The following is a 10,143-nucleotide window of genomic DNA, read 5'->3' as shown; positions in this document are numbered from 1 at the left end:
CTCTGGGCGGCTCCTGTGGGAACGGGCAGCCATGGGGCTCTGGCCGCGGGCGGCTTTCACTCCCCCCGCTGCGCCTCTGAGTCTGAGCAGCCGTGAGGACTCCTGGTGGTGCTGGGGACCCAACGGCTGTGGGGCGGCCAGTGTGCGGAGCCCCGCAGGGACGCGGCCTGCAGGAGGGACCTACCTCTTTCAGCTTCTTGGCCCAGGGCTTCTGTGCCTTCCGAAATCCGTCCTCGGCCTCTTTGGTCTCCTTAAAGCCTCCCATCATCTGCTTGTGGAAGGCCTCCTTCTGCCAGTTCTTGATTTTCTCGAAGTCGTCGTTCATGAGCGAGGCCTTCACCTCGAGGTGCAGCTCACTCACCTTCTCTGCCTCAGACATGACAGCCACCCAGGCCTTCTCCACCGACCCATACTGTGGCCCTGGGCACAGAGAGGAGCTGTGGTTACGGGCCTGCCTGTGGTGGGGCTTCCTGTCAGCCCCTTTCTGCCCCCGCCGGTGGGAGGTGCCGCCCGCACACACCGGCCCTCACCAGCCCTGCAGGTGCCTCCATCCTGGACCACAGGGAGCCCGGCTCAGAGCAGACGCCCGAGAAGGCCTGTGGGGTGGGGGCAAGTCCCCTCCCTCATGCTCACTGTCCTCAGTCTACAAGGGGTAGGAAGGACACTCTTAGTCTAGTCATCTTTATTAAGGGGGCAGGTGGGGTGGCCAGGGCTTGGGAAGCTCTGTGGCCAACAGTGGAGTGGGGGCCCGGAACCAGTCTTCCAGGGGCTCCCAGGGAGCAGTGGCCACACTGAGGAATGGTGTGCAGGGGAGGGAGGTGTGAGAGCCAGTGAGGCCGCACGGCCCCGAGGCTTGGACACAAAAGCGTGACCACGGATGGTCAGCCTCGGCCTCTAACCCTCATGTCCACAGAGTGAGCACGCTGCCCACCAGGCTTCGGCTACAGTGCCATGGCCGGACCCAGAAGTAAGGATGGCCCTGGGGCCTCACGAACCTCGAACTCTGAAAGAAGAGAGTGGGTGGCACTTACAGCTAGATGCTGAGGGGACTCGAGTGGTGGCAATGACACAGTCACAGTGCAGCTACGTGGGAGCCAACCTAGCCCAGCTGCACCACACTCACGTACCTGCTCCTCACCCTGGCAGGGTGTGCCAAGGACAGCCCCCCCACACACACCCCGCTGCAGCAGCAGGGGGAGGACAGAGCCCACCTTGACATGGCTGGCCCTCGCCCAGTGGCCTTGCTGGTCGGCTCCTCTGAAGACCAGGGTCTGGCCAGCACAGATCAGACACATCCGGAAGCTGCCCAGTGTCTGCTCTGTCCAGGAAACCCCACCATCGGTCAGGCTGCCCGGCACTGCGGGCAGCACGCTCGCAGCACGGTCCCTGTCCACCCGAGGGCACCTGTAGTCAGTGCAGAGCCTTCCCAGCACCTTGAGCGTGAGGGAAGGGATAATGTACCCACTTACAACACCTGCAACTAATCCCTTCAATTCGAAATTAGAAGCCAGCCGAAGCCACATCTAGCCTTGTCTCCCTACGGGCCGAGTTTAAAAACCAACACTCGCAGCTGAGACAGCAGGCACTGGGCGGAGGCCTTCCACCGACAGGAGCCTGCTGTCGGCCCTAGGAGCGCACATCAGCGCGGCTGTGGCCCAGGGCGGGGGCGGTGCATGGACGTCTGCAGAGGGCGGGCCCTGTCCCCACGGACGGGGTGGACACTGGTGCAGCCCGTGCCGTGGACGGGCACCTGCTGCCCTCCCCAGACCTGTGAGAAGCAGTCCTCCCCCGCCTTCTGAGAGGACACTGGCCCGCGGGGTCGCGGGCGTGCGTGGGCAGCATCGGGGCCCCTACCCTTCTCCACGAGCTGCCGCCAGCGCCGGGCCCACTCGGTGAGCTGCTGCGCGTAGGCCTTCTCGATGCGCGCCCGCTCGTGCAGGCAGTTCATGAGGTCGCTGCACAGGCGGTGGCCATCGTCGATGCGCTTCACGGTCCGCTTGTAGTTCCCGACCTGGGGACAGAAGCCCCGCACGTCGGCCGTCACGCCGGCCAAGCCCCGGAGGGTCCCCACTCCGTCCCCACGGCTAGAGGGACACCCGTGGTGTCAGAGAGAAGCCGCCTGTCCTCATCTGCAAGTGGGGCTTCTCACCGGCCCACCCTGGGCAGGGAGGGAGCAGGGTTGGGATGGGGGTGGGCAAGGATGCCCAGAGGGGCTGGACAGCTTCCCAGAGGTGACGGCTAACTAGTGGGCCTAAAAAACAGCAGAGAAACAACTTCTCAATAGCTCAGGTCAAAAGGGTTTTATAATTAACATTATAGGCTTTCTTTTCTAAAAGCCTTTTGACAATTTTTTGTTTGTTTGATTTTTAATGAAATGCTTCAAGAGTGCTTCATGTGCCACCCTGGAGGTGGGGCACGCCAAGCCCTTCTCGTCCCGACCATGGTACATGAAGAGCGCGTGGCGGGCTGCGGCTCAGCAGGGGCACCGACGCGTCCGTGTGGTCTCCTCCGATGCCGTCACAAGCTGGGCTAGGAGCACCTCCAACCACAGCAGTGAGCACTTTCTCGCCTACCCCGCACCTACTATGTGCCAGGCGCCACGCTCAGTGCTCTGCACCTCTAAATATGGCCGTTCCATCTACCAAGGCGTAAGCACCCCACTTCACAGCAAGGGAACCAGGACCCGGCAAAGTTATGCAGCCACCGGTGGTTTGTCACGGTGACAGGCAGGTGAAGGAGCCAACACACTTCTCCCTGAAGTCTCCGCAGGGGGCTCTGCCCTTAGCCCTGTCTGGGTGCCGCCATCCTCACCCCTGCTGGAAACAGCCTCCTGACCTTCTCCGTGGTGCCCGGGGAATGTGAAGGGGGAGTTTTACCACCTTCTCACGGCCTCTCGCCGCTGGGGCCTATGACTGCCCTGTCCTGGTTCCTGTCACTCCTAGAGGGGCTGGTCCTGGTTGGCCTTGCTATGCAACTGGGACCCCAAGCTCCTGCTTGGAGAGGTACTTCGGTGTGGGGGTCTCCTCCTCGGGACGTGACCCCAGGACCCCTCTTACTGAACGCTTTCTCTGACTGGCTTCACTCGTTTTCAGGGGAGAGTCTCAGCAAGATGGCGAGAGTGGAGAAGAGACAGCAAATCTCCCCATCAGGGCACAGCTTGGACGGCGAACCTCAGACTCCTCTCTGCTGTGCCAAGGACCAGGGTGAGTTTAACCTCTTTTGTTTTCATGTGGGAAAGGAGGAGCGAGCTCACGTACGTGGTGCATAAAGGGACGACTGAGAAAACATCAATGGCTAATTCGGGTGACCGCGGAAAGAGAGGAACGTCCCATTTGAGCTGCTGGTTGAAAGGACACGGGTAGCACCTGCAGGAACGCGGTTCCACGGGGAAGGGTCTAGTGTGATCCCAGCCCTTTCTCCCGGTCTTCACGAGTCTTAGTCACCTCTTGTCACTTGTACCTTCTTCAAACCCCTGCCTGGCTGATCACTCTCAGCACATTACCCCTGCTCAGAATCAACCTGGAAGTTCCCGGAGGTCAGGATGGACAGGGGACAGGTGGGACAGTGGGACAGGGTACAGGCCTGTCTGTACGCAGGCTGAGACAGACGGTGCAGCCCCTTTAATTCTGACCTGAGAATGGTTCAAAGCCCCGGAGCCTCTCTGCCCTGAGGTGAGCCGGTCAGGTGCAGGGGGGCGACCCTACCCCTGCAGGAACCAGCAGCTGGGGGGAACAGCACAGTCCCCCGAGGGCACTCGCCTGGCGGCCTTCTCCGGGGGCATGCTGTGCTGTCTGGTGGGCTGTGGAAGCGTGAGGACAGCTGTCAGACCTGTCAGCCATCACCGCTCCCTCCACAGCCCCTTCCAGCCCAGCTGGGGCCTGGCAGTTGGCTCAGCAGCTCAAAAACCCAAGCGCTGCCCCTGAGCAGGCACACAAACCTGCAGTTCGAGGCTGGTCTCACCCCCTCCCCCAGCAACATTCAGTGTAACTGTCATCAAAACGTGACTGTGGCTCTGCAAAGACCTGTCTACCTCTCTGACTTTCTGAACATTTGAAAAAGATCTAGGGAAAAGAAAAGGCTTATTTTTCAAAGTTCATCTTCTCCCAAGAGAGGGAGGGGGGAGAGACGCCATGATGTACCCCGGCTTCAGGCGCCCTGCACCACGAGCGAGCGTGTGCAGGCGTGCTCAGGGAGGTCCCTGCACGTGAGCCCACAGCCTCCATGTGGGCCACTCGCAGCACATTCTGCTCCGGTGCCAGGCCGCGGTCGGGCCCACAGCTCGTTCAGAGAGGACTAAGTGGCAGCTAACGCCGTAAGGTGACCATACACTGGCTAAGAGCCGAGTCGTTCACAAGTAGCCCCTTTTGAATGAGGTCTGGAGCCGGCTATGTCCCTTAGTGCTCTAAGTTCAGGCTTGTCCCACTCAGCCACTACGAGCCAGGGACACGGTCACCACACCTGTGCCTGGGTGTGCCTGCAGGCTGGCGGCCCACCTCTCTCCTCAGGGACCCGCCTGGCCAGAAGGAGGGTCAAGTCCCAGGTTCCTACAAAGGGACTCTGCTCCCTCACAGGGCCCTGGGACAGCTGGAGGAAGGGTGGGGTGGGGAGGGTCACCCACAGAGAACTCTCCAGGACAGGACGCCCGGCCAGGTTACAGTGAGGTGGTGGAAGGTGTCCCAGGCAGAGAACGGCATGACAAAAGGAGGCAGGTATGACAGCACAGCAGTGACCTTGGGGCCTGTGAGCTTGAGCAGCCCCCAGGGATGGAACACAGATGCCCGGGAAGGGACTGGAAGGGACTGGAGACGGTGGGGGAGCTCAGATGTGGGAAGCTGTGAGCACGGGGGCTTCATCCTGAAGGGGGCGTGCTCTGGCGGGGCTCAGGAGGCTGGGGAGGGAAGCCCAGAGAGGGGCCGCAGCAGTGGGGACGTGGGGACGGGCGGGACAGAGGTAATGGGACCCCAGCTCTAGGCCAATGGCCATCTGAGCGTCTGGCACCCCTGCCTTCTCCATCCTGGGCCCCTGGCCTGGGCAAGAGCAGAACCACTTCCTTTCTGGTCTTCTGCAGACCCCTCTCCTGCCTCCCTGGGGAGGTGCCAAGAGCCACACCCTACCTATCACCCAGCCCGGCCCACCTGGGGAACCCCAGCCCTTGCCCCCACTTCTGCAGGCCCCTCCTTTCAGTACATCAGGCTTTCCTCTGCTCCAGAGAGGAGAGTGACCCATGAGAAGCCATGGCTTTAAAATCGGCTAGAAAGAGTTTTTTTTAGGGCAGCACCTGCCCCTCTGCGGACTCAGGAGCAGACACCGGGCTCCCTGAAATAAAAGCCCGCTGCGGCTCAGCTCCAGGAGCTGGGGAGGACTGAGGAGGACTGGGGAGGACGGACGGACTGGGGAGGACTGGAGAGGATTGGGAAGGTCTGGGGAGGACTGAGGAGAACTGGGGAGGACTGAGGAGGACTGGGGAGGATTGGGAAGGACTGGAGAGGACTAAGGACTAAGGAGAACTGGGGAGGACTGGGGAGGACTGAGGAGAACTGAGGAGAACTGGGGAGGACTGGGGAGGACTGAGGAGAACTGAGGAGAACTGGGGAGGACTGGGGAGGACTGGGGAGAACTGAGGAGAACTGAGGAGGACTGGGGAGGACTGGGGAGGATTGGGGAGGACTGAGGAGGACTGGGGAGGACTGTGAAGGACTGGGGAGGACTGGGAAGGACAGGGGAGGACTGCTCTGACAGGTCCAGGTCGCTCAGCTTCCACTCGCCTCAGGCCTGGGGCGAAGCGTTTACAAGGACCTGGCCAGTGTCCACCCTCTGACTTCACAGCCCACTTACCGTGACAAATGCTTTCTGCAGAACACAGAGGCCAAAGGCGATGGAGGAGCTGAGTGCTGGAAGCAGGGCAGGAGACCAGGCCCTGGACCCAGGGCTGGGGTAGGGGGAGAGGGAGCGCAGCCTTGAGCTCCTCCGAGCTCCTCCTGCCTCTTTCGGACAGGGCTGGCAGGGCAGGGGACCTGCGGGGGCACATGTGGGTCTCCTCGCTCAGACCCATTTCATTCTGTCACCCTCGTCTTGGTTGGTGAGGCCCATCTCACAGGTAAATTACCCCATTACAGCCCAAGTCCCAGGGTGAAGCCGGCAGCCCAGGTGAGGGCAGAACCAGGCAAGGCCAGCCCAAGCTTGCCCTTCTGCCCCAGGCTACCTTGGCCCTAGGCACCAAGGGAGTGCCCAGCCCTTCCTGCCCAGGGCAGACCTCAGCACCACCAGGAACCCGATCAAGGCTCTGGCTGTCTCAGTGCTGGTGCAGAGGGACCTCTCTGGCCTGTGCCCAGGGCACCTCGACGCCACTCCCCACCCAATACCTTCAGCTCTGTACCTGCGCCCACACCCTGTCCTCACCCACCGCACTCTCTCCTGCCTTCCGCAGCTCTCCCGCCCTGCGGGCCCCAGTACAGATGCAACGGCCAGCCCATAAAGGGGCTAGGAGAAAATCAGGTGAGTCCCTGTGTGACTTGGGGTAGGGGTCTTTCAACAAAATTTCAAAATTCAAGGCTCTAAAGATACACACACCCCAATTTTATGACTTCTAAGATGAAGGATGTTAGTTCAGAAATCAGTACTAAGGGAACCAGCAGTTAGCGTAATGGCTATGTCGCTTGTCTCCCACGTAGTCGACCGCGGTTCGTGTCCCGGACCCGGTGGCTTAAAACTCACGCCGGGCGCGTGTGCGTGCGTGCCCAAGGTCCCGAGAGGAGAATGGAGGAGAAGGGATTGCGGCGTGACCATCCCCCCTGGGGGGTGATTTCTCGCTTTCTGTCTCTATGTCTCTCTCTGTCTGGCGAGCGCACGCGCCCTACAGTGAATAAAGATACACACACCCCAATTTTATGACTTCCAAAATGAAGGATGTTAGTTCAGAAACCAGTACTAAGAACTGTTCACAGACAGACTGCACGTCTCCTACTTAGCTATGTCTAAAATTGACGGGGGACTAAAATCTGGGATATCCCAGGAATCCGACATGGAAGACAGGGCTCCCGGGCACAGACGTGCAATTCCAGAGCACACGGAGAGACAGTCCTGCCCGTGGGTGCCTGGAGGGGTGCACCTGGGAACAGCAGGTGGCTCCTTGTCCTGCAGAGGGGTTGGCGCTATGTGGGTAATGCCCAGTGTGGGGCGAGGCAGGTCGGGCGGCCTCCTGCAAAGAGCCAGGCGGTAAGCAAGGCACGAAGCAAGCCGCAGGCACTCGTGTGCCCGCCAACAGCCCAGAGCTTCGCTCCCGCTCTGTGTCCCACAGAAACGTTCTCGGTCCCAGGGCAGGCGAGGGCTTCTCCCCGGGGAGACACAGCACTGCAGTGAGGGAGGGGACGCGGACTGAGGGGACATGGTGCACCCGAACAGGAACAGAATGCCGGGACGTCACATATGTACCCAGACACGCTCCCCCACGAGGCAGGGTGCACAGTCTGCAACACACAGGTCAGCCTGAGAAGGGGCCAGGTCTGACAGCACGTGGAGGGAGGGAGAAGGGGAGAAAGGGACAGTCCCGATGAACGAGCCCGTCCTACCTGCTCTGATCCTGACTTTCCATGAAGGCTCCACTCCCGTGTCCCATGGAGGCTTCCCTGAGACCATGGGTCCTGGCTGGGCCACCGAGGGGGAGACCCCGCATCGCCTGCACTGGCAGCCAGGGGAGACCAGGTCCTCACTGACAACTCCTGCAGGCTGCCCCAGCAGGGGGCCACCAAGGCCCTTCTTCCAAACACTATCCCCATGTCCCCGGTCACGGTTAGTCTCAAAACTGCCTCCAGCTGGACTGCAGGCCTCTTGGCGGCAGGCACCACGCTGTTTCATCAGCAGTGGCAGCAGCAGGGGCAGCGGCGTCATAATGGAGCATGCCTACACTGTGAGGGCAGTGTGCAGGCAGCTGCGGGCGGGCCCTATCGGTGTCCCTATTCACAGGGAAGGAAACTGAGGACGGAAGGGGGCAGTCACCTGCGATCATGCTGCTAGAGGAGACGCCCCCCGCCAGGACCTCCCTCAGGTGGGAACAGTGAGGGCGTGGAGCAATGGGCCGTGTTGGGTGAGGTTGTGCGTGACCAGTCCTGAGGGTCCCCGCGAACACCCGGGACTCCACAGGCCCACACGCGTCTCCACCACCATCACTGGGGTTGAGCCCAGGGACCACCAGGGTACCACCAGGGTACTTGCCAAAGACAACCTGGTGTCATCCTCAGAATGATCACACATAACCCAGCAGCCTGGAGGCCCGAGCACCATAGCACCCCCTGTCCCTGAGGAGCGGGGTCAAGGCCAGCAGCTGTGCCAGCAGCAGAAGGGAAAGCTCTGTGGTCCTGCTCGGCCAGTCACGGAATCCGATATCCAAAGCTGATCACATATGCCATGAGGCTCCAGAACCTGGGCCAGCCCCACGGCCGGGGGTTAGAGGAGCCACATCCCACGTGTCTGACTGCCTCGTTCTCCCTGGACCCAGCGACTTCAGAAACATGCCAGGAACGTGTGCGTGGGTACCCCAAATACTGACAGGATAGAGAAATGGAAGGGAAGGAACTGCAGCACGGCCACACCACTGAGGGTGCTTTCTTTCTTTCTCCCTCTCTCTCCCTCTCTCTCCCTCTGGTGAGTGCACATGAGCCCTCCGACAAATTAAAGAAAATAAAAAAAAGAAGAAGAAAGAAAAGGAAAGAAAAGGGAAGCAGCAGCAGCTCTAGAACCTGTCAGCTTGGAAGACAAAGATGAAAGACAACGCCATGGGATCAGCAGGTGGCAGGATGGTTAAGGCACCAGACTCCCACATGGTCAACCACAGTTCAAGTCCCAAACCTGGAGGCTTAAAAATCAAACTGGGTGCATGTGAGTGCATGCCCAAAATCCCAAGAGAAGGTGCCGACAGGTGGTGTGTAGGTTAAGGGCACTGGACTTCCACATGGCTGACCATGGTTCAATTCCCCCTTGTGGCTTGCTTTCTCCTTTTCTCTCTCTCACTCTGCCCCTCTCTGATCAAATTATAATAAAGTTAAATAAAAGAATTCTTTAAAAAAAAATTCCAGGAGGAGAATGGAGGAGAAGGGATTTAGGCATGGCCATCCCCCCGGAGGGGTGACTTCTCATTTTCCCTCTTATTATCTTTCTCTGTCTCTCTCTGGCAAGTGCATGTGTTCTATGGTGAACACCTCTTAAAAAAAAAAAAAAAAAAGTGACTCCTCTGGAAATTATGTAATTCCAGTTCTGAGTCTGGCAACCAGGTGGGCTAACTGGTTTCTGAGATCGTTGTCCGACTGTCAAATCCATCTGCCCTCCTCCTCTCCTGACGAGCCTGCTTCCCCCACCTGCTCTCAGGAGGGCAGCACAGGTTGGGCCCTCCCGGAAATGCATGACCTTGTGCAAGCCTCTTTGGGCCCTTCTGTCCCTGCGACTGTGAGGTGGAGTCCCTGCTGCCCTCGGGAAGGCCGAGTGCACTAGGCAGCTTGGGTGCAGGCTGGGGGCCTTCCTGGCTGCCGTGACCATCGCTTGAGAAGACCTGCCCCTTCACCGGCCTTTTTTTCATCCATTCAAGGAGAGAGAGGTGAGGATGAGCCATCCTCCGAAGGCCCTTCACATCAGGATTCCTCAGAATGAAATCTGTTGATCTGCCAGTTGGCGGACCCACCCAAGCTTTCACCTCTCAGTCTGGCGGGTCTGGGAGACCCACTAGCCCCTCACCGATGCCGAGTGGACACCTGCGCGAGGCACCAGGAATGTACCATGAGTGCGCTGCTGTGGCTCTCAGGGGACTTCCGGCCAGGCCAATGACAGTTACGATGGGCTGCCGGGAGGGAAGTGTGCTGGGAGGCAAGGCCACCTCCCGGAGGCAGGGCCAGCAGCGGCACGGAGCGAGAGCATCCAGACGGAGCCATGCACAGTGCCAGCCCTCTGGGAAGCCTGCCCTGCAGTTCATCCTCCCTCGCTACCTTCTGTGGACATCTGCTGTCACGTGCCAAAGTGTGTTCAAATAGCAGTTTCCAGGACCAGGATTGTAGCTTCATTCTTCTCCACCCTCCACGGCAGGCCCAGGGAGTGCATCCCATAATATCTCCCCTGTGCCCAAGTGGAGCTGAGAGCTGGGATTCCATTCCATGGGGC

At 60.0% G+C, this 10,143-nt stretch overlaps 1 protein-coding gene across 6 annotated transcripts in view; it reads right to left on the bottom strand.

Moving 5' to 3' along the window:
- PACSIN2 (protein kinase C and casein kinase substrate in neurons 2) overlaps nucleotides 1-10,143 on the bottom strand; it is an 83,313-nt gene that overhangs the window by 17,446 nt on the left and 55,724 nt on the right. For all 6 annotated transcript variants that reach the window (XM_006150688.3, XM_006150689.3, XM_006150685.3 and 3 more), the window contains exons 3-4: nucleotides 1,855-2,011; nucleotides 185-420 (exon numbers count right to left, since the gene is read on the bottom strand). In XM_006150688.3, the coding sequence (XP_006150750.1) occupies nucleotides 185-420; nucleotides 1,855-2,011 (393 nt within the window). The remainder of the gene's footprint in view (nucleotides 1-184; nucleotides 421-1,854; nucleotides 2,012-10,143) is intronic.

Source organism: Tupaia chinensis, unplaced genomic scaffold (assembly GCF_000334495.1).
Source record: "Tupaia chinensis unplaced genomic scaffold, TupChi_1.0 Scaffold000294_3, whole genome shotgun sequence".
NCBI lineage: Eukaryota > Metazoa > Chordata > Mammalia > Scandentia > Tupaiidae > Tupaia > Tupaia belangeri.
This window is presented reverse-complemented; position numbering and strand designations above follow the sequence as displayed.